The sequence below is a fragment of the Gracilinanus agilis genome, chromosome 2 (genome assembly GCF_016433145.1).
Source record: "Gracilinanus agilis isolate LMUSP501 chromosome 2, AgileGrace, whole genome shotgun sequence".
Classification (NCBI taxonomy): Eukaryota; Metazoa; Chordata; class Mammalia; order Didelphimorphia; family Didelphidae; genus Gracilinanus; species Gracilinanus agilis.
Genome location: NC_058131.1, coordinates 470421703 through 470447261, shown reverse-complemented (window position 1 = coordinate 470447261; position 25559 = coordinate 470421703). Strand labels below are relative to the sequence as shown.

Here is a 25559-nt window from a genome sequence, read left to right as displayed (position 1 = left end):
CTGTTTTGGTGATTCAGCTTCATTTAATTTTTCTTATGATCTTTGACCTTTGTTAATAAGGAAAGGAAACATTAATGAAAAAGTAATATATAAAAGCATGATAGTCTGTTTTTTCAGTGGTCTGATTCATAAAGGACTGGATACTATCTGCATAAGTCAGTCTATCCTACTTCTTGACAAAGTAGAATATAAAAATGATCTATTGTTGGTATTTATCCTCATGTAGATTTCCAAGAAAAGTTCAAAAAATGTTTTTGACTTCTTGTTTTGTTGTTGCACAGTTCTCATATTTAGAAATTTATTGGACACCCTGGTATAGGAGAAAGGGCATAGGACTAGAAGCCAGTAGACCAGATTGTGATTCTGGCTTTATCCCATAAACTACTTGAATGACAAGCTTCCTCATTTGCCTTAATAAGGTTGTGAAGATCAAATGAGATAATGTGAATGGTACATAAATGTTACCTTTTTTAAAAATACCATTTTTTTTCCTGGAGACTTTCATATTTGGGTGGGGTGAAGGGGTTTGAGAAGGTAACACCAATGCTTAAGTTTGATCTGTAATGCTTGGCTTTTGGGCTTTAGGTTGGAGCAATTGTGGAAACTAAAACACCTGATGGATCCTTTCAGGAAGCTATTATCAGTAAATTGACAGATGCCAGTTGGTATACTGTAGGTAAGTAACCATATTAATACATGTAGATTTGGATATTGGATGTATTTCTGTTTCATAAATAGAATTAACTATTTTGTTGGCAGAGAGTTATGTATGGATATCTGCTGGGAATACTAGGAACATATTTGATCAAAAGTTTACTGATAGGATAGAGGTGGCCCTTGAGGAACATATGTCTTGGTTAAGATGAAAGTCTTTTTAAAAATTAAGCCCATTTATTTAATTAAATAATTGGGAGAATTTTGCCACGGTTATATGATTCATGTTCTTTCCCTTCCCTCCTCCCCACTCCCCTCCCATAGCCAATGAGCAATTCCACTGGGTTTTTATATGTGTCATTGATAAGATGAAAGTCTTATTCCATCTAAGAGTAGCATCAGGAATATAGTTTCTTATTTAAAAAAAAAATCCTTTTCTCTTTCCTTCCAAGGAAGGGGCACTAAATATATGGTGAAATTTAGCATTATAAACCTTTTTTTTCCTTTTATTTTTCATGTAATTACAAAATTCCTTTAATCTTTCATTATGGTGGTACCAGTTTTCTCCAACACTTTCGTATAACTCACTACAATATAATACACACTGGGCCTTGTATTGCATAAATTGGTTAAAAGGATATCAGAAATCAGTGTGGAAAGAATGTAGTCAGAAGACTTACCAGTGTAAGCAAAGATATAATTAAAGTTTCTTAATGAAGAGTTCCTTTTTCAGAGAAAATATACTTTATGAATTTCTAATTTTATCATATTACATATCATATTACAAAAATTTTAGGCATTTTTATCCCTTTGATATTGTTTTGTACTTCTCTAGTGTTGGATCCAAAGTAGATATTAAATATTTGTTGTGTTTCATTGACTGTAGTATTTATTGTGACAGGTAAAATATTTTTGGGTTTACAGTGAACCCTCAAAATGGAATTTAAAGAGGGGCAGCTGGGTGGCTTAGTGGATTGAGAGCCACACCTAGAGATGGTTCAGATCTGGCCTCAGACACTTCTAGCTATGTGACTCTGGGCAAGTCACTTCACCCACATTGCCTAGCCCTTAGTCTTTTGCCTTAGTTAGAACCAATTACACAGTAGCAATTCTAAGACTTAAGGTAAGGGTTTTTTAAAAAATGGAATTAAAATAACATTTATTATCCTCAACTATTGTGAGTATGATTTTAGTTAACATTTTTGATGGATAAACCAATCTATAAGCATTTATTTAGCATTATTATGTGCCAGAAATATATATGTACTGTATATACAGAGACACAAAGTTCCCTGTCCTCAAGCAGCTTACATACTATAGGGAGGCAGACCATAATATGTATACAGTAAATGCAAGTATATACCAAATAATTTCAGGGAGTAACAGTTGAGGATGGCCTCTTGTAGGAGATGGTATTTGAATTGACCTGTGAAGGAAGCTAGAGATTCTGAAAGGTAAAAGTAAGGAAGAAGTCATTCTTGGCATGAACAACAGCTTGCCCAAAGGTACAGAAATAGGAGGTGGTTTATTGTATATGAGAAACAGTAAGTAGAAGGGTAATAATATATAACAAATCTTAGCATTTAGACTGGAGCCAGATTTTAAAGGGCTTCAGATTACAAATAGAGAAATGTATATTTTATTCTAGAAGCAGTAGTGAACTACTGTGTATTCTTGAGCAGAAAAGTGACATGGTTAGACCTATGCTGTAGAAATATCACTTTGGTAGCTGTATAGGGTGATTGATTAGAGAGGTGAGACAGTCGAGGCAGTGAGAACAATTTGGTGTAGTCCAGGTCAGGGTTAATGAGAGCCTGGACTAGATGGTTCTGTAAGTGGAGAGAGAGAGACATATCAGAGATGTGGAGGGAATGAGAAGTAAGACTTGACAACTGATTAGATATGTAGGATAGGGAAAGTGTAGTGACAAGATTATTCCCAAATTTTTAATCTGGGCAGTATGGGGGATGTTGACTGCCTTCACATAAACAGGGACATTAAGGTGGTGTTGGAACTTGTGTGTTCTGTTAAGCTTAAGTAGAACACTTAAAATTATTAAAAAGTCTTAAGCCTCAGAGCCAGTGTTTTATTTTAGTTTGAATGTCTTCATTGTTTAGTTTCTACTTTTTGACATTTTTAGCACAAGTGAGTTTATTTTTAACACTGCAGTTTACTTGTGTATGTGTGAAAGATTCAGGATCTTTTGAAATTTATGAAAATCATTCAATAAATTTAAATTTCTTTGCTTTTTTGGCTTGAAAACACTTGCTTTCCTGTTACCATTAGAGATAACTGCTAATGGTTTTGTTTCAAGATTATATACTTTGTTGTTCTTGTGGCCCCTTCGTTAGTCACATTTATTTGTAATTACTTTTTCTCCTTTTCAAGTTATATTAGACTGGTGGGGCATCAATATTTTAACTAATATGATTTTCTTTTGGAAACCTTACTTTTGGAGATTTATTTCAGTTCCCAGAAAGTTCATGAAATTTTATTTTGATATATTTATAAAACACTGGTTTTTCCTAATACTATGTTATTTTTTTTGTATGGTACTTAACAACAAGTTTGCCTACATATATGAATGTTGCTAATGCAATATGCCCCCTACTTCTGCATTGGGATTCTTTTGCTCTCTGAATATTTCAATAGATGAAATTAAATCCCATAGGTAGCAATATTATGATTTGTTGAATACATGATATGTTTACAGTATTGCTGCATTTTTGTAAATCACAGAGACAAGAATTATAGACAAATGAAACAAATATACAGATATCATTTCTTATCTAGGAGCTTTAAATCGAGTAAATCATGGTAGAGTTTATCAGTTATTATGTGTTCCAGTAATATTCTACATATTAGTCATTACTGCATTTTCAGTATAATAGCCATGTTTTGACAATTATATAAACAGTCTTGGATACTAGTTAGTCAGCATTTGTTCTTTCCTGGTTGGTTGTTAAGCATTCTACTAGGCAATGAGATGGGTGAATACAAAACAAAAGAGATTTGATTGTAGCTGGGAATATACCACTTACTTGTGATTAAACATAATAATAGCTCACATATATTGCTTTCAGATTTGCAGTATTCTACATACTTTTTCTTATTTAATCCTTACAGCAACCCTGTGAAATAGGTGCTATGAATCCCATTTTATAGATGAGGAAATTGAGATTCAGAATGAGTGAGTACCAAGGGTCACAAAGCTGTTAAACTCTGAGGTGGTATTCGAATTTAGGCCTTTGGAAGACTTCTGAACTTTCTGAGTTCAGAAATCTTTTTGCTACCCCTCACTTCCTCTTAGGGAAAAAAACAACACCTAAGAATATTTTAAAAGCCTCATTTAGTCTAGTGTGAGTTTTATCTTAATCTTACATATTGTAGGTACTCAAGAAAATTTTTTTAAAATGATGATGCTGGTTGAGTCAAGTCCTAGTTTGTTGTAGAGTCTCTTAGAACTAATCATTTCCCATCATTTCATCTTCCCCATGTGGCAGTGGCATGCATTTGGAGAGCCCATAAAGAGCTTGAACACTGGCCTGTCTTTCTCGAATAGACAGACAGATGAATAGTGAAGTTAGTCCAGAGTTGAGTTGAATAGGAGGAGGAGAGCAAGCTGGATTGCCTTTGGGAAAATTTGAAATCTCCATTAATGATCCCAAACTTCTCCTGGAAAAAAAAGACTTACCTTTTGACATGCCATTCTGTGAGTGTTGCTTATGGCCATAAGACAAGGAATAAAAGTTTCCAGTGAATTAAAACATTTTACATAGGACAATAAAGAAGGCTGTAACAGACTTGAACATGCTATGGCATATAACCAATGTGGAACTTCTCAGAAAACGAGTAAAAGATTTGTCATGAAGGAAATGTATGAGGAGAAAAGATGATAGGCAAGGGATGACAAGTAGAGAGCCAGAGTGCTGCTCCACTTATATCTTCATAGTTACAGGAAGAATCCAGGAAGGCTTCTGGATCTGAACTTATAAGAAGACCCTGGCAAGAGGCATATATGACAGGCTGACTTGAATAGGTTATGAAGTACATCATTGGAGGGAACTCACAAATGGATGAGATCTCTCATTTCATCTCCCAAATATGGCCCTAATTGTATATGCTGAAGGGTTGAGTCCTATTCTTGGCATTTTCATTTGAATCTAATTCTTAATATAATGTTATAGAGGAATCAGAATCTGATGTTTTATGTGTGTGTGTGTGTGTGTGTGTGTGTGTGTGTGTGTGTGTGTGTGTGTATAAAAAGAAGTCATGCCCTTCCAGCATTCAAGGAATTAATTAAGGATTCAAGGAATCCTTAAAGTCTCCTTTGTAATCCTAGAGTGCTATTAATATTGAGCTTTGAAAACTACTTCCATAGTTCTGGTTTAATCTTTTAGTGTTCATAGTCACTTAAGACCAAAAAAGTGCATATTAAACAGTGAAGAAAGTCTTTTTACAGAGTGTTGTTGTTATTGTCAGTACTGTTAAAGATCTTCAGTTACCTCCATAGACTTAACTAGAAACTCCATAGACTTAACTCTATAGACTTAATTATTAGAAACTCCACAGACTTAACTATTCCCTCTCTCTTTTTTTTCCTCTCTGTTCCCCACATTCTCCTCTCCCAGTCTCCTCCCAATGTTATTTTGTGGAGTACATCAACAATTTGAACAAAGATACCAAATAATCATTTGGTAGTTATTAATTTTAATAACACAGATGAGAAATCTAATGTATCATTTCTGTGTTCAAAGATGCACAATGGACTATGGTTAGAACTCAGTGGAGTTTTCTGAGTTCCAGTCATTCATTTTATTTCAATAAACTTGTATTAAATACCTACTTAGTACTAGTCATTGTGCTAAGTAGGCATTGTGGTAGAACAGTCTCTCAAGAATCTTACAGTCTAATAGGAGAAAAGGTGACTGATTGTAGGCTTAAATACAAAGGAAGAGCAAGAAAAAAATACTTTGAGAAATTTTGAGAAGGAATAGATTAACTGTCTGGCTTTGAAGAAAGGTAGAAAAGGAAATTGGCAAGAGGGAAAGGGGAGAAAAGAGGATCAGTTTTAGGAATGGTATTGGGAGAAGACAAGCAGATAAGCTCTTTAATAAGTGAATGAACTGATTGATCTAATATTAGAAACATTGCTATTTGGATAATGGAAGCTCCATCTAACAACATTCTCTTCCCACCCTAACCCTTTCATTCTCTAGCTCTAAGTGAAAGAGAAAAATAGAAGAGGTCTCAGCTAAAAGTAGTATCATCTACATTTAGATTTACATTAAGTGTTTCAGTCCATTTTTTATTTTCTTCCTCTTTGAAGTGGTAGTAAGTTAACCAAAAGGTCAAATGAATAAACATAACTAAATCAGATATTAATTTTTTTGGCCTCTTTTGATGGTGAAATAATTTTAATACAGTAAAAAACAGAACTTTATAGTATGCCTCATTATTACCTGTATTACCTGTATTCAGGAATGCCATAGGTCAAATTATGTTTCTAAACAGTAGTAAAATCCTGACAAATCAAAGCTTATTACTTGAGTGTTATTTTTGTTCTCTGATGCCAGTATTACATATTTTTAGCCACTGTTGTACTAATTTACTTTGTTATCTGATGAAATGAGGAGCCAATCCAATTAGGAAAATAGTAATAAAGATGATCAATTTCAAAGAATTAAGAATAAGATATTTAACGCAAAATTGTCTAAACATTAATTTAGTTATTTTGATATTATAGCATGCCTCAAGTCATCATTTGATTATTTTGAATATATTATCATTGTGCTGTAGATTAATGGAAATTCTAGCAAGTAGAATATTGGATAGGAAATCTTACTGTAGAATGCAGTTTGCCTTAAGACTAATGTATTACCAGGTGTGGTGGTACATGCATGTAATCCCTGCCTCTGAGGAAGTTGAGGCCCATTGATGGAGTGCTGAAATTTGGGAATTCTAAGCTTTCTTAGGGCTAAAGATTATTGGGTTTCCTCATGAATTTCAGAACCAAAGTGAGTTCCTCAGAGGATCAAGTCACCAGGCTGCCTGGTGAGGGGTAAACTAGGCCAAATTGAAAAAAATGAGCACTTTAAAGTCATCCCTGTTGATCTGTATTGGAGATGAGCTCCATGAATGGCCCTTGCACTTTCAGTTTGGGTGAGCTAGAGTCTGTCTCAGAAACAAAACAAAAACTTCCCTTAGACCCAATGCTAATGTAATCTTAATTTATAGAATTACCAGAGGATATATTTGATCTTATTCATACAGGTAAATATAGTATATATTAAAATGAAATTCTCTATCAAGATTTTTAGGTCTTTAGTCATGGTCTATTTATTGGAATGTTATTTGTTAGCAAATGAAATTCTAGTACATCTAACAATCTGGATAGCCCTTTTTAGTATGCTGTTATGGTATCTGACCGTTAGTTTAGAAGCCAACAAGACTAACTAATGCACATTCTTTTACTTTAATTTTTTCTTTGCCCGAAGTTATCAAGGAAACTAACAGGACCTGTTATGACCACACTACAGAAAGACTTAGAATTCAGTAGTCTCATTGGTTTTAGTTGTTCAGCGATTCTCAGTCGTATCTGACTCTTGGTGATTCGATTTGGGGTTTTCTTGGCAAATATACTGGAGTGGTTTGTCGTTTCCTTCTTCCAGCTCATTTTACAGATGAAGAAACTGAAGCAAACAGGGTTAAGTGACTTGCTCAAGGTCATACAGCTAGTGGCTGAGGGTAGATTTGAACTCAGAACTTTCTGACTCTAGGCCTACTGCTTCATCTGTGGTACCTAGCTGTCCCTTCCAGGAAGCTGTGATTTATCTGAAGTCACATAAGATAAGAGTAGAGCAAGCATTAAAAACCAGTTTTCCCGCCTCTGGAGCTATTTCTCCCCCCACTATAATACATCATCATCATAATTACAATCATAACACAAAATCCTGACTGTTCCTGGTGTGATTTTAATGCATTTTTTGGTCTTCAGCTATTTAAATTACTCATTTATCATAGTTGAAAGAAAAAAACTTTGTATGAATGATTTGTTGTATCTTTCTTGTTACTTTATAGTCATACCTTTTCTGAATTATATAAATAAATTCTACTGCATAAAATATCTATAATTTGTATTTAAAATTGAATAACAGCTTATACTGTGAACTGCATTCCCCACTAATTAGTTATTCTCAGTTATACATTTTTAGAGTTCTAACTTTTCTCAGCCATTTCTGCTTGTGGCTTCAACTCTTCAGAATCTCTGTAGGTCTAATATGACTGCTTTCTTAGGTAGTAAAAATTGCTTTTTGTTTTTGGTTATAGATTTGAACAATATCTATTTAGTCACCTGAGTTACTATAACTGATACAATAATGTTATTTTGTATTTATGTTAAAGTGATTTTTTTGCCTTTCTTTACTTTTGCCAGAATAGGAAGTGATAACATTAATTTGCTCCTAATACAGTTAGTCTTTGCTTGCTTTATTTAGTGTATGTGTGAGCATGAGTTATAATCATAGGTGAATATTTCCATAAGAATTCTCAACTTTTAGATTTCTTATTAACTAGATGTTATATTGTTAATAAAATTATAGTTGAATGAAGACATGCATTTTTAAACAACTGCCACTTATTGGCCATAATTATAGACCTTATGTGTTGTTACATAAGACATCTTTTCTACCATTTCTACTTTAGTACTTCTGAGATCTCTTAATTTCTTTGGTGTCCCTCCACTGAGGCAGATTGTTTTTAGCATCATATCAGTAAGCTAGTATTTATTAAGCCCTACTAGGCATTGTCTAAGGTTTAGTAATACAAAAACAAAAGTAAAGGAGCCCTTGCCCTCATGGAACTTGCATTCCAGGGTTGGAGATGTGTACATATTTAAGCATATACCAGAGAAATATACAGAGTAGATACAAATAACTTTAGAGTGGAAGTATATGGTCTTAGAGATTTTTCACCAAAAAATTCATCACCAACTTGATGATGAATTCCTTTGAACTTAATTTGGTTCTTGGAAAACAAATGTATAGTTCATCCCTGGGAGTACACTCCAAAGCCTTTCCATCTTGACAGTAAGGCCTTTTGGAGCTTATAGTTTGCTGGCAAAGCCCTTGGGAATCCAGGGACACTTCAGTACCATGCTTCAGTATTCAGTAGAATTGTAGCAAATGTAAATTATTGCATAATATTACTCAAGTCTTATATTTGACAAATGTTTTTTGAACGCCTTTTGTTTAAAGAGGTGGCACATTTAGTCAGTGTGACCCTAGAAAATGTATTACCAAGGACTGGAAGTTTTAGCTTTATTCTTTCAAAGTACAGTAGCCTACTTAATATTAACAAATTTGTATTTACTAAAGATAAACTAAATTTCATTTCTCATTCTTGGCCATTGATCCATATTCCTTTAATATTTAGGATCATAGAATTTAGAGCGGAATGGGCCTTAGAGATAAATATAGCCCTATCCTTTCATTTTACAGATGAAGAAATTGGGGCCCATAGAAGTGATTTACTCAAGGTCACACATGTAGTTACTAATAAACTGTGTGTCAAACCCAGGTCTACTTTGAACTCCACATTCCATGCCTCTTTCCCACTGTACTGTTCTGGTTTTTACCAATTCTCTGGGAAATAAGCTACTCTGTAACAGTCAGCTTTGTGATTAAACTTCATAAATCAGATAACTCAACATCAGTGTTATTGCCAAGCTGCACATGTGCACAGCTGCAGAAGACAAAAATACTTTCTTAAACAACTACTGTTTGAGTTCAGTTGGACAAACAGGGCCAACTCCAGGCAAATTGTGAAATTTGTGAAGTTTTTTTTCATCAGTGATAACCTTCTTAGTATCACCATTACCACCACCTCCTCCCACATCTCTGCTTGTCTGTTCATCCTATTCTCTTAAATTCTTTGACCCTATCAAAGCCCTCTTTCAAAAAGAAAGGTTGGATTACATGATGTCTGTGGGGTTTCTTCCAGCCCTAAAATTTGGTGAAAACAGAGGGAATCTGGCATTTTTTCCTTTATTACTGGTTGATTCATTATATGTTAATGAAAATGAGTTCAGAAAAAAATATTTTTGGATACATAAGGAACTTTGAAGGCAAACTAGAACTAGTGTTTTAAAGATTTGCAGTAGAGAATAAGGAATAGGGCTCTGAAGAGATAGATATTTCCTTTCCTCTAACCCCATCCCTCCAAACATGTACAGCTTTTTGCTATTCTTGGAAGACAAGTAGAAACCTAACCTTTTGGGGCTTTGCTTTTTCTGATGCTATTGGGGAGGAGTAAAACAAAATGTGATTCATCCAGGAGCTATAACTCCTTTTTCAGATACATTAATCCTTTCTTTGCGTTTTTTCTCTTTTTCACTCTTTTTTTTTTTTAAGCCTTATCCCTAACTCTCCATAGACCCTATTCCCCTAATCTGAACCCATTGACTTCTCTCCCTCTGTTTTAATACAGCCAGGTGCATATTTTATGATAATTTAGTTAGCATTTAATAACTTTTTCATATCATGACACCATTTCAGATACTTAGAATCTATCTCTTTGTTTCTCTATCTCTAGTTCCAAATATTTCTGATAGTTTGTCGTTAAAATATTATTTGTTGCAAATATTTAAAGAGTCTTGTTTTAATGAATTACTGAAACAATACTTATATATATATAGTGTTAAGATATTTCAAGTATCTTGTTTTTGAGACTTCTTTTGAATTAGAAATGAATAGAGAAAAAGAATTTTTGACATTTAGACTTGACTACACTCCTATCCTCTCTGATCTCCCACCGATAAGTGTCAATCTCAGAGAATGTGAATCTATCAGTTTATGTACCTTTGTATGTGTGTGTTTTAATACTAAAGTACTGTTGTGTTGTTCCAAGATTGTCTTGTACTTTTTTACAATAGTTCCTCTACACTACACTAGTTTTTTACACTAGGTGGCATAGTGTATATAACCAGTTCTTGCTTATTTGAAGTGGATCTTTTTGATCCTCATCTCCTCACATTGGCTAAGACTTGGAGCAGAGCCAGAGCTGGAGAGTTGAATTTGTGGAAATTGAGAACTGTCTATATAGTCCTGAACTTGGAGCCAGGACAACCTAGCTTGACATGCTGTTCTATTTACTAGCTATGTCTGTGAAAATGTCCCTTAAACTTTATAATCCTTATTTGAAAAATGGGTATGATACCTATAATACCTATAGCACAGATTAAAGCTAAATAACATCTCTAATGCGAATTTTAAAATATCATGTCAAGGATTGAACCATTAGGTGGGACAGGATAATTGTGGGATCTGTCTGTCAAAAGAAACAGAAAGGGATCATCCAGTCAACAAGTATTTATTGGATATCTACCATGTGTTCAGTACCTTGGTATGTACTGAAAAACAAATAATGAAACAATACCAGGGAGAGAATGAGGAATGTTATTTAAATTTCTTGATATAAACAAGAGAAAAGAGCGCACAGAGAATCTCTTCTTTTTCTTTGTGTCAAGTATGAGGTGTGATCTTTAGCTGGAGTGGTTTGAGGAAAGAAGCGGTACAAGAGGCTTAAGGATGGAAGGAAAGGTCTAGAAATTTCTTATGGCAAGGTCCTGGACTTTCCACCACAGGATGTGGTTTAGGGATGGCTGTAGCACATCATTCCTGGCATAATCTTGTAATGTGTTCTATTGCTTTCTTTGTTATTTTTATTTCATGTAACAAAGTTTCTAGCCAGATGTTACCTCTAACCTCTCATCAGTTCCCCTGGGTTCAGTTATCTCTCACAATGGCTGATTTATATATGTATATATTAAATTCTTAATCTAACATTTACATTGCCAGTTGCTTACTGGATAATTCCACTGGGACGAACCCATGGCAACTCTAAACTCAATATATCTAGAATAGAAAACATCTTTTCTATCTCCACCCACATTATTATTGCCTAGTTCAGTTCATTACCTCACCTAAACTTTTACAACAGATTGTTTATTTGTCTCCCACCTGCCCACTCTCCAATTCATCTTCTGTAAACTGCCAAAATAATCTTCCTCTAATGCATAAGCCTTATATTAATTCTCACTTAAATGTTTGGTGACTTCCTATTATTATTATCCTATAGAATAGGATAAAAATTTCTTTGCCTGGTATCACATTTACCTTCCTAGACTTTTCACATTATTTCCTTTAAAATTCTCTTAAGTGCCAACCAAAACATATTTTTAGCTGATCCCTTAACTCTATCAGTGATTCCCAAAGTGGGCACCACCACCCCCTGGTGGGTGCTGCAGCGATCCAGGGGGGTGGTGATGGCCACAGGTGCATTTGGGGGCGGTGAATAACTGTAAGGGGGCGGTGATAGTATGTGACAGGGGGTGCTAAGTAATATTTTTTCTGGAAAGGGGGCGGTAGGCCAAAAAAGTTTGGGAACCACTGTTCTACATACTCAATAACCCTCCTCATCTCTTCCTCTCAGAATCCATGTCGTCCTTCAGGTATCCTCTCCTTTATAAAGCTTTCATGGTCCTTTTCACCCTAATTGAAAGTATTCTCATCTTCCTCAGTTACCTTATTTGATCTGTATGCCCCCAACAGAATGTTAGCCCATTAGAACAGTGATAATCATGTGGGGATCTATTCCCACATTTTATTATAGCATCTTGTGCCTAATAGACTTTTTTTTTCTTTTTTTTTTTTTCAGATTTAAATATTTTATTTTTTTAGAAAAATTTTTCCATGGTTACATAGATTCTTGTTTTTACTTTCCCCTTCACCCCACCCTTCAACCCCTCCACTCATATCCAACTTGCATTTCCACTGGTTTTAACCTGTGTGATCAGTCAAGACTTATTTACATATTATTGATAGTTGCATTGGTGTGGTTGTTTCGAGTGTACGTCCCAATCATGTCCGCATCATGTTTTCATGCAGTTGTTTTACTTCTGTGTTTCCACTCCTGCAGTTCTTCCTCTGAATGTGGGTAGCGTTCCTTTCCATAAATCCCTCAGAATTGTGCTGGGTCATTGTATTGCTGCCAGTACAGAAGTCCATTACATTCGATTTTACCACAGTATATCAGTCTCTGTGTACAGTGTTCTTCTGGCTCTGCTCCTTTCACTCTGTATCAACATTGTATTTTTTAAACCCTTAACTTCTGTGTATTGGCTCATAGGTGGAAGAGTAGTAAGGGTGGGCAATGGGGGTCAAGTGACTTGCCCAGGGTCACACAGCTGGGAAGTGTCTGAGGCCGGATTTGAACCTAGGACTTCCTGTCTCTAGGCCTGACTCTCAATCCACTGAGCTACCCAGCTGCCCCCCCCCCAACCTAATAGACTTTTAACAAATAGTTGTTGAATCAATTTTACACATTTTATATGCTCAGGGCTGGATTTTAAAAGTTGATAAAAAGTAATTTTTACTCAGCTTTTGAAATTAAAATATATAATTAAGTATGCTTCTGCCTAGATTTCTTTTTTTTTTTTTAACCCCTTACCTTCTGTCTTGGAATCAATAAGGCAGAAGAGTGGTAAGGACTAAGCAATGGGGGTCAAGTGACTTGCTCAGGGTCACACAGCTAGGAAGTGTCTGAGGCCAGATTTGAAACCAGGACCTCTTGTCTCTGAGCCTGGCTCTCAATCCATTGAGCCATCTAGCTGCCCCCAGGTCTACTGTTTTAAATAAAAACACCACATACTTAAAACTTGAGGGGAAGATTTCTGAGAAAGACCAACTTATTGAAAACCTTTTCATTCCAACCATTTCATATCAGTTTAGTACAAATGCATTTTAAAAAAACTTTTGGTAGATATTACTTATTTAACTGTTGAAAACCATCAACTTCTAATACCTGCTTAGATACTTCATGCTTTTTGATTCAAATTTGAAATTGGGTTTTAAGTAGTTAACAGGCTAGAATATATGTGTATATATATGAACTTATGTGTATTAAAAGTTCATCACCTAGATCAGTGATAGCGAACCTTTTAGAGATGGAGTGCCAGCCCCCCCAACCCCCATCGAGTACCATGACTGCCCCCCATAGAGACTATGTCCATATTCCATCCCTCCACGTGTTGGGTACACCCTGCTTCCCCACCCCCTTTATCCCACACAGGAGAGGGAGAAAGTACTCCCATTGAGGTATTGGGCAGAGGGGTGGGTGAAGTGAAAAATGTTCTCAGTGAGTGTAGAGAGGGGGAGGGGAGTGGCCTGGGTGCTCTGCTCCCCTCTAGCTCTGCAGCCTGTGAGTTGCCTACTTTACCCACTTTGTGCTTCCATAGGGGTGCTGGGCAGAGGGGCAGGGAATATGAAACAATGTCGTCAGGCTTGGTGGAGAGGGGGAGGAGAGCAACTCTGCCCGATCCCTCTGCCTTTCTAGTAATAAACTCTGGGGGTGGGGAGGAACGGTGACCGGGTACCCACAGAGAGTACTCTGTGTGCCATCTTTGGCATCTGTGCCATAGGTTCACCATCACTGACCTAGATATTTTTTTTCCTCTAGTAATGTTTACTACATTTAAAGAATTTAAAGAACTTTTTTTGCTTACTTAAATTGTGCTTGCGGATCTCAGGGGCTTTTAGTACGTTAAAAGAGAATTGTTTAAAAAGCAACAAGTAGCTTTGGGATCAAAACTGTGAACTCAGTCAAACCCAAGCACAGTTGACTACTTTGCCAGACCAACTATTGTCCTGACATGGTCTTCACTAATAAGGACAGTAGTTCTCTGTTAATCTGCTTTTAAGCAATGCACAAATATCAGCATAGGCACATATCTTGTTCTTTGTGGACAAAGATTATCTGTGAAAATGATTATATATACATATGTAGCATTTACATTTGATAATAATATATATATATAAATGTATAGAGGGGAAGACAGGATTTAGCATTATAGCAATCCAAACTTGAATCTAAGTTACTATTAAAATCTTCAGTTTAAGAAAGATCAAGTATGTTAAACAATTATTTTATTATAGACTTTGAGCCAGAAGTCTTTGACAATCTCAACATTTTGACTTTCAGCTTCAGAAGCTAACCCTAGATTTTTTATATCTAAATTTTTTCAGATGGAATGTTATAAAATTCTTTGAAAACCTTAAAATGCTTTTAAAATCTCAGATATTATTTCAGTTTAATGTACATTAAACTCAGTATATAGTTAATTTGTCATATAAATTTTAGAGGATAGGAAATTCTTCCAAAATTTTGTATTAATGATTCTTTTTTTTAGGAATAACAGGATGAGTTTTTTTAAATGATTGCCTCTGAAAGAGCAGAATAGAACCGGGCTAAGTATAATTATACAAATGATATAATTTATGTTACTATTATAAAATTTATTTTATCAAAAAGTTTTTTAGCATTTTTATGTCTGACATTGAAAGCCTTTCTTTTACGGTGCTCTTCATCTGAAAAGATCATTATATACAAAATTGAACACACCAAAAATGCTTAAGATCCCTTTTTGTTGTTACCATCCTTCACTTCGTGATGACCTCAGTAAGTAAAGAAAATGAAAAGGAGCTGGAGTAGTCAGAAAAGGCTTCATGTAGGAGGGTAGGACTTGAAATGAGCCCTTGAAGGATGAGTCACATTTATAAGAAAAGAGGAAAAGCATGTTTCCCTTTGAAGGTAAATTATTTTTGGTTTAATGAGGAGGCCAATCTAATCAGTGGGTTTAAGTGAATTTTGGGAAGAAGTTAATGAAAATAAGTTGTTTATGTATAATGGGACTATACTATAGAGGATTTGAAACCCACGCAGAAGCATTAATGACCCCATTAGGAAATTAAAATGTCCTTGAATGCTTTTTGAATAGGTAAACTATCTGAGAGAGTGTGGTATTCAGAGAGGACTGGCAGAAGTCTTTTAAATGAAAAATAAGTTTAAATTATTTCAACAAACAATCTCCAAAAGAGTAAATTTTAGGATTGCCTAATTTCTACAGATGTTGACTTCATATTTCTTTAGAAGAAAATTAGTAATTTCTTATGATATATGGTATTCATATTTCAGATTGTTATACAACACAACTTTGAGGCGATATTTGAATATATAATTAATACATACTTAATTTCTTCATGATCCTTATAAGTAACTAATTTTAAGATATGTAAATTTGAGTTGTTTTTAAAATTTCATAAATCTAATTAAGTTATTGATTTTGATATGTAATATTGATTTTATAATATTGCCTATACATGTCATTAGTTGAAACTGTTAGAACTATGACTTTCATACCACCATGTGGTCCAGAATCAACCAGATGATTCTAATACAAGTCATTCTATTATAGATGCACTGACTTTATTTATAAATCTCAGCCATACTTATGACTACAGTGTATACCTGTGGTCTCAAACTTCAAAAGAAATGAGGTCTCTAAAATGTTGGAGGGGATATGGCAAAATTGGGACATTAATGCATTGCTGGTGGAGCTGTGAATTGATCCAACCATTCTAGATGGCGAATTGGAACTATGCCCAAAGAACACTAAAAGACTGTCTGCCCTTTTGATCCAGCCATACCACTGCTGGGTTTATACCCCAAAGAGATCATAGGGAAAAAGACTCATACAAAAATATTTATAGCTGCGCTCTTTGTGGTGGCAAAAAATTGGAAAATGAGAGAATGTCCTTTGAGTGGGGAATGGCTGAACAAATTATGGTATCTTTTGGTGATGGAATACTATTGTGCTCAAAGGAATAAAGAACTGGAGGAATTCCATTTTAACTGGAATGACCTCCAGGAACTGATGCAGAGTGAAAGGAGCAGAAGCAGGAGAGACTGTACACAGAGACTGATACACTGTGGCACAATAGAATGTAATGGACTTCTCTACTAGCAGCAATGCAATGATCCAGAACAATTCTGAGAGACTTATGAGAAAGAATGCTATCCACATTCAGAGAAAGAACTGTGGGAGGAGAAACACAGAAGAAAAACAACTGCTTGAACACATGGGTTGATGGGGATATGATTGGGGATGTAGGCTCTAAAGGATCACCCTAGTGCAATTATAAATAATATGGAACTAGGTCTTGATACACGTAAAACCCAATGGTATTGCATGTTGGCTACAGGGTGGGGGTGGGGAGTCAGAAGGGAGGGAAAAAACATGAATCATGTAACCATAGGAAAATATCCTAAATTAATTAATTAAATAAATTTTGCAATAAAAAAAGAAATGAGGCCTCTAAGCCTCTATCCCTGTGAGCCACATATTAATGTAGAAAACTACATATTATCTACCTATGTCAAATATTTCTCAATAATGTAGTTCAGGCCACATTTGAGAGCATTGTGGACCCTATGCTGACTTTAGGCCATCTATTTGACACCTTTCTAGATCATTTTCTTTATGTATGAGTATTTATGATGTTAGAACATGAAGACGAAAAAATTGATCTATTGAAACTTTGGCTTATTTTCTTATGAAAAATCTCTTTTCACTTAAAGGCAAAATATCTAATGATATGGTTCTGTTCTACTTGATTTTTTTTCTGACATTGCTTTAATTTTTGTTAAATTCTACTTAATTTCTAGTATAATAATGTCCCCTTTCTTCCAAAAGACAGATTTTTAGGTTTAAATGCTGTTTTGCAGATGGGTGTCTCTGCCATTCCACATATTCAATAGCATTTTTAGAGACGGTAGGAAAAAGTCATGTTCCCCAGAACCAACATTTTGGGTTGTTAGAACTATTTGTGGGGAAAGGAGGGAATGGGTTGAAGGGGCATAATTTCCTAGTATTTTTGCTTCAAATAAATGTGTGGTAGTACCTTTGCTTCTCCAGGCTTCTTCGGCTGGAGCTACAGTTTGAAGGGAGAAAAAAGTGAGATGATTTAATCAGTGTAAGTCATTTAACCTGTGACAATTTTATAAAATAAAACATCCTGATTTTTCATACAAGTCTCATAAAAGAAATAACTAATTACATGATGATCAATTTATAAATATTTAGTACCAAATAATTATAATAATATATTGAGCAGGTATGTGGCATAGTGAATAGCCAGCTTCAGAGTCAGGAAGACTTCATTAGATTCAAGTCCCATTTTTGATATATTTGTGAGCCTATTCAAATCACTAAGTGCTTCTTAAGTTGCATAGTAAGTGCAATATGCATTGTTTCCCCATAGCAATAAAATCATAGGTTTGGTCAAAAAAGTTTTAAGGAAGTTTACTGTTGAATGTTTGTGATGAAATTCATTATATATTTTGTAATGGAAAATTGTCTAAAAGCTTACTACTTTTGCTTCATTGTAGTGTTTGATGATGGTGATGAGAGGACATTGAGACGAACCTCCCTATGCCTAAAAGGAGAGAGGCATTTTGCAGAGAGTGAGGTAAATAGATCATTTTAATCCTAAAGTTACAAACTTAGTAGAAAGCCTGTAAGATAATTCATTTGCTCTCCTCTAGACACTTGACCAGCTTCCACTAACAAATCCAGAGCACTTTGGCACTCCAGTAATTGGAAAGAAATCCAACAGAGGAAGGAGGTCTTCTCTTCCTGTGTGAGTTTTTCTACATTATTAATTCTGACCTAAATTTTTTCACTATTGAAAGAAAGACACAATGGTAAAAAAGTTATTTCTACTTCTCTATGATGACTAAGTCAATTTTATGAATCCAGTTCAGTCTAAAAAATTACTTCACATTTCAGATTATCTAGGATTTGACTATTTGATTACCCTTTGTTTAATTGCAAAGTGAATCTTCTTATGTTAGATATTTCATTATTACCTTTAGGCCTTGTTTTGAACATACTCTTACCCATATTCTTTTGGCTGATAGTCAAGCTCCAGATAAATCTCACTACTACTGTTAGGAATATTTACAAATTTTGAACAAATAGTACTTATTCTTAAAATAACAAAAATTCATGGACCAATGCAACATTTAGTACAGTAACAACTCATTTATCTGGAGGTTAATTGTCCAACTTTAATTCTCAGGAATCTGGCTAAAAAGCAAAACGAAAACAAAAAAAAACTATGTTTAAAAACTTTATTAAATCATCTCTTATAATCCTACATCCCTTTTAGAGTCTGTTTACTCTAATTTCAACTACCATTTTGACAAGGTTAATTATCTGGTATTTCAAAGCAATATATTTAAAGAAGTAAATTGGAGCCTTAGGCAATTCCCAAAGCAAGTATGATAACAAGAACAAGAAGAAATGAGATCCTGACAGAGTCAAGGGAAGAGACAGAAAAACTCCAATGCCGACTTTAGAATTGAAAAAGCCTAATATTCTGGGATAGTTTGGTAAAAACAATTCTTCACATCTCTGTAGGGACTTAGGTCACTCTTATTATCACATGCTCTGTGTTAAATAGTTCAGAGTGATGACCTTGAGCTCTCAAAGATAGATTAAATGATGTTCACTGTATTTTGTTTAAAAAGACAGGGAAATATAAACAAAATTCTAGAAATTATATTTCATTAAAGTGTTTAAAATAAAAGAAAACCAATTGGTTTTTGGGTAAGTTTCATTTACCTGGAAAATTCACTTACGTGGGTTCCCTCTTACACCTGATAAAAAAATGAAACCTTATTGAACTTTATTGTTACATGTTGAAGTTTTAATTACATTTTGACTCCTGCAGTCTTTTTTAAAGAGCTAGCTCTAGAATGAAGAAAAAAACTTAAGATTGGGACCTCCTCTATTTTTTGAACTATCAGAACAGGATGGGTTCTGGGCTTATTTATTATTTTTCCAGGACTGCCAGGTCCTTCCTGCTCACTTAAGCAGAATGTAGCAGGATAATCCCTAGTAAAACCAGTTTAGAGAGTGTTTTCTTTATCCTGAGTTATATTTGCTATAATTCTACTACCCTAGTTATGTCATTATTGCTGGTTTACATTGTCATGTTTCAATTATTTAATTATGAATTACTATCTTAATACTTTAGGACAGAAGATGAAAAAGAAGAAGAAAGTAGTGAAGAAGAAGATGAAGATAAGAGACGTCTTAATGATGAATTATTAGGAAAAGTTGTGAGTGTGAGTTCTTCTGAGAAAACTGAGTGGTATCCTGCCTTGGTAAGTTAGTTTACTTTGGACAGTTAATAAAACATTTAAAATATTTGTTCTACTTTTATATTCTTGGAGGTGAAGATGGAACCATTGATATTCTGACAATTTTTAATATCTTTGAAAAATTATGCTCTCTCAAATAGAATAGTAGATGTAAATGATTTATTTTACTGTCTTTTGACTCTTCCTTGATCTTCATCCATTACATCCAACGAGTTATTAAGTCATTCTTTCCCATTCTTTCTCATATTTCTACTACTTCTCTATTCCCATTATTGTTGTAGAGGTCTAAGGAGTAGTCTCATCAGACTGCTACAATAGCATTTTATTTGATTTCCTTGCTGCCATTGTCTTTTACCTCTTCAACTGATTCTATATACTGTTGTGAGAATTATCTTCATAAAATGCCAATTTCATTATGGTGCTTCTCTTCTCAGAAACTTCCAGTGATTCCTTTTGCATTCAGGATAAGGTTTAAATTCCTCATCTTGTCATTCAGGGATCCTTATAATTTGGCCTTACCTCCTTCTGTTCAGCAGCAGGAACCCTTCACTAATGCCGGGTTAGCTTGTTCTCTCAGTGATGCATGTCCTGTCCCTATTCCTTCCATTATGTTTTTTTTTTAAACCCTTAATTTCTGTGCATTGGCTCCTTGGTGGAAGAGTGGTAAGGGTAGGCAATGGGGGTCAAGTGACTTGCCCAGGGTCACACAGCTGGGAAGTGTCTGAGGCTGGATTTGAACCTAGGACCTCCTGTCTTTAGGCCTGACTCTCAATCCACTGGGCTACCCAGCTGCCCCCTTCTTCCATTAGGTTTTTTTTTTTTTTTTAATTTTTTTTTTAAACCCTTGTACTTCAATGTATTGTCTCATAGGTGGAAGATTGGTAAGGGTGGGCAATGGGGGTCAAGTGACTTGCCCAGGGTCACACAGCTGGGAAGTGGCTGAGGCCGGGTTTGAACCTAGGACCTCCTGTCTCTAGGCCTGACTCTCACTCCACTGAGCTACCCAGCTGCCCCCTTCCATTATGTTTTGATGGTATATACCTAGAATAATAATAATAGCTGGTAATTATATAACACTTTAAAGTCTGCAAAGCACATCTCATTCTTATTTGAACCTCATACTATCCCTGTGTAGTAGGTACTGCAAATGTTATTATCTCTATTCTGTCAGTGAGGAAATTGAAGTTTAAAGAGCATTTTCTCTAAAGTTTGTTCTCGTTCTCTCTCTCTCTCTCTCTCTCTCTCTCTCTCTCTCTCTCTCTCTGTCTCTCTCTCTCTGTCTGTCTCTCTCTTTCTCTCTATGTATATGTATATATATATATTAAATGTCAGAGACAGGATTCAAACCTGAACCTACTACTTGGATCATTATACTGTGTTGTTTTTGGTACTATCACCAACCAAGAATTTGAGTACTTTTTATATGTCCAGCACTGTTTTAGACGTCATTAAAAATGGCCACAGCAATTGTCTGTTACACTTTGGGTAAATGACCTGACTTCCTAATTTACTGAAAAGACTCTTTGAATGAAAAATTTATCTGACGGGAATTACCTCAGCACTCATATCTTTCTCATTATTTCTCACTTTTCCCTTTCCCTCTAGTTAAAGAAAAAAGATATTTCTACTCCTTACTAAGCTAATTATTCCTTTACCTATACTCTTTATCTCATCTCCCTGTCCCCTAACCTTNTCTCTCTCTCTCTCTCTCTCTGTCTCTCTCTCTCTCTCTCTCTCTCTCTCTCTCTTTCTCTCTATGTATATGTATATATATATATTAAATGTCAGAGACAGGATTCAAACCTGAACCTACTACTTGGATCATTATACTGTGTTGTTTTTGGTACTATCACCAACCAAGAATTTGAGTACTTTTTATATGTCCAGCACTGTTTTAGACGTCATTAAAAATGGCCACAGCAATTGTCTGTTACACTTTGGGTAAATGACCTGACTTCCTAATTTACTGAAAAGACTCTTTGAATGAAAAATTTATCTGACGGGAATTACCTCAGCACTCATATCTTTCTCATTATTTCTCACTTTTCCCTTTCCCTCTAGTTAAAGAAAAAAGATATTTCTACTCCTTACTAAGCTAATTATTCCTTTACCTATACTCTTTATCTCATCTCCCTGTCCCCTAACCTTCCTCCAAGGTCTTGTTCAAGCAGTTATCCTCTATTTCATGCATCTTTTGTCTCTTTTTTTCCCTGCCCCCATCTTCCTACAAGCAGACTTTGTGAACCCTGAAAAAGTCTCTCGACTTTTTTGACCATCCATTTACTCTCTCATTTCTCTCTTTTATTACCAAATTAAGAAAAAAAAGTTGTTTATACTTAATATCTCTTTTTTTTTATTTTAAACCCTTAACTTCTGTGTATTGACTTATAGGTGGAAGAGTGGTAAGGGTAGGCAATGGGGGTCAAGTGACTTGCCCAGGGTCACACAGCTGGGAAGTGTCCGAGGCCGGATTTGAACCTAGGACCTCCCGTCTCTAGGCCTGGCTCTCAATCCATTGAGCTACCCAGCTGCCCCCTTAATATCTCTTTTTTAATCAATCTCTTTAAATCTAATTTACAAGGGCAGCAATGACTTCCCTAAAAGCAAATTCATTAACTTTTTTTCAGTCCATATCATCCTTAACCTCTGCAATAGCATTCAATATTGAATACTCCTTGCTTCCAGATTCTCTTAATTTCAGAGACATGGCATTCTTGGATGTCTTCCTACTTGGCTCTGTTCTATTTAACTGGCTTCTTATTCTCTTCTGGAGTACTTAAGTTGAATATTCCCCAAAGTTCTGTCTTTTCTCCCCTCCCTTAAACAAATCTACTCCTACTGCTTCAGCTGTCACTTCGTTTGACAACTGCCCAGACCCCTATCTACAACTGCTTTTAGCACATCTTTACCTGAATATCCTGCTATTACTTCGAGATATACATGTCTAAACCTGAATATGTCTTTTTCCCCTAAACTTCTCTTACTTCTGTTTTACCATTTCAATTAGTAGCAATAACAGTATCCTATATTTCAAAACCTTGATGTATTATCTTGGACTGTACCTTCTCAATTTCACTTATCAAATCCAGTAAGTTGATAATTTTAAAAAAATCCTTACCTTTCATTTTAGAATTAATACTATGTTCTAAGGCAGAAGAGTGGTAAGGGCTAGGTAATGGGGGGGTTAAGTGACTTGCCCAGGTTCATATAACTAAAAAAGTATCTGATTTGAACCTTGGACTTCCTGTCTCTAGACCTGGCTTTCAATCCCCATGAGTCACCTAGCTGCTCCTAGGTTAACAAATCTTAATGACTCTACAGTCAGTCTTTATTTTATCTATTCTCTCCTCTCATTCCTTCCCACTTGAAGTATCACAGAATCTTCCTAACAAGTCTTCCAGTCTCTACTCTTTTCCTCTTCCAATCCATATCTCTTCCATCAGACTACCACTTCCATTGAGTCTTCAGTAACTTTATTGTCCACGTAAAATTTAAACTCTTTTGAATGGCATTCCAAGCCCTCCAAAATTTGATGACAATCTTACCTTTCTAGCTGTGTTCTATAATGTTGTCTACATACTCAGGCTAATTAGTTTTCTGTCATTCAGTTATGCTTTCAGCCTTTCTATTTCTTGTCTTTGACCATGCTTTGCCACATATTACTTGGAATGTCTCATTCTTCTTTTGAATTAATACCCATTCTTTAAAACCTAGCTGAAATTCTATATCCTACATGAAATTTTTCCCAATTTTTTTTGCAAAGAAGAACCTTTTTTGGTTTGAACTTCCATCATTTAGTTTTTAATAAGTTAACAAAAATATTTAAGTTCCTACTCTGTGCTTGCCAGTGAGCTATATATCAGGTAAATAAAGAGAGATTTGGCATAATGCCCTGTTTTGTCAAGGAGTACACAAATCATTGTGTGATATAAGACATGAAATGCAGAGGAGATAAGTCTATTGAAAGCACTACAGTAAATTTAAAGAAAGATGTTTTACTTGAGGGAGGAAAAGACTATTAGAGTTAAATAGCATTCCATTTCATTTTTAGTTCTTTCCATTTTCATTTAGTTCATTTCATTTTATTGTAGTTATAGTCTTTTTTTTCCTTGCTTACTTTGCTGTTAGTTAATACATCTTTATATGCTTCTTTGAATTCTTTTTTTTTTTTTTTTTTAATTTTAAACCCTTAACTTCTGTGTATTGACTTATAGGTGGAAGAGTGGTAAGGGTAGGCAATGGGGATCAAGTGACTTGCCCAGGGTCACACAGCTGGGAAGTGTCTGAGGCTGGATTTGAACCTAGGACCTCCTGTCTCTAGGCCTGGCTCTCAATCCACTGAGCTACCCAGCTGCCCCTTTCTTTGAATTCTTGGTAATTGTCCTTTAGTGATACTTCTTAACATTCATGTGCTACATTTCCCAATTGTTGAGATTTACTTTGTTTCTAATTCTTACGAGCACAAAAAGTGTTGCATATTTTGCTAACAAAAAAGAATGATACATCTATACTTTGGTGTATGTGGGACTTGTCAACCTCTGACCTTAGTGGGATATATGCCTAGCAGGAGCATCTCTGGATCCATTTTTTAAAGAAACAATTCCAAATTCCTTTCCAAAAACACCCAATAAAGCAACTTTCCAAGTAGTTCACTGCTTCAGAGTGCCTTGTTGTCGTACATTTTAAAAATTGAATTAATATGGCATTAAAGTCTCTGTTTAGGGGAAAAAGGGGGAAAAAGGTAGAAAAGGAGATGATAAGCTTAGTGTCAAGTGCATACTTGTCATAGTGTCAAGTTATCTCTCTGGTAGGCTGGAAACTCTATGAGGACAGAGACTATGTTTTAGCTAAATTTTTTATCTTCCCTAGTATGGAGCACCTACTCTACAGTAGGTATTTAATAAAATGTTTGTTTACTTGAATTATAAAATACGATAGTTTTGCTCAAGTTTACTATTTAGATTGTCAATTAAGACACACACACACACACACACACACACACACACACACAGAGTAAATGGTGTTGGGATATTATAAAATACTTGTTTGGTATAGACTTAGTGTAGTAATAAATTAGAGAGGATGATCAGCAAAGTTTAGAGTAGTCAGGCCCTTTGTGGGAAAAGTAAATTTTAAATGATAGGCCAGAGGAAAGAAAGATAGGCTTTAGTTATCAGGAAACAAAATAACCAAGGTTAAGTAAGGCAAAAAATGAAAAGGTTATGTTGTGGAATAATTAGATACCTTCCTCAAATTGGAAAGAAGGTACATGTTGAGGAGTATTGAGGAAATAAGAGGTAGGTAGTGTTTAAAGAAAATTTATCAGGTAGCATTCTGCATAGTAGCTTTAGAATGGAGGAGAGGTATGGAGAATCCACAGTTAGGGAAAACTGGTTAGGAGATTGTTTCAAGAAACCAGAATTCAAGTAATTAGGATCTAGCTTAGGAATGTGACAACAGAAAAGAATAGAGACTAGAAACATTTATAGAAAGAATCAATAAGATTTGCTGATAAGAATTTTCCTTTCATCCTTCATTGCTTCCAGTCCACATAATGCCTGATCTTTGAGGTCCTGATCAAACTATACCTCCACAGGCCTTTGTTAATAATTCCAACAACTTTCATTCTACCATTTCCTCAACTACTTTATGTATTTTTTAAATATATTATCTAGTTACCTATTTGGAATATTGCATTGGTCTATTGTTTGGCTAGTTCATCTATATCTTTTTTTCTTTAGCAAGATTGACGTTAAACTAAACTATAGACCATGTTTTTCTTTTTATGTTCTCTTGAGTTTAATCCTAAGTACATAGTAGAAACCTGATAATAGTAGTTTTTT

General features: G+C 35.0%; 1 protein-coding gene across 6 annotated transcripts in view; it reads left to right on the top strand.

Annotated features, from left to right (window-relative positions):
- ARID4A (AT-rich interaction domain 4A) overlaps positions 1–25559 on the top strand; it is a 106716-nt gene that overhangs the window by 16712 nt on the left and 64445 nt on the right. For all 6 annotated transcript variants that reach the window (XM_044664891.1, XM_044664887.1, XM_044664892.1 and 3 more), the window contains exons 5-8: positions 586–676; positions 17938–18017; positions 18094–18188; positions 19590–19719. In XM_044664891.1, coding sequence (XP_044520826.1) covers positions 586–676; positions 17938–18017; positions 18094–18188; positions 19590–19719 — 396 coding nt within the window. The remainder of the gene's footprint in view (positions 1–585; positions 677–17937; positions 18018–18093; positions 18189–19589; positions 19720–25559) is intronic.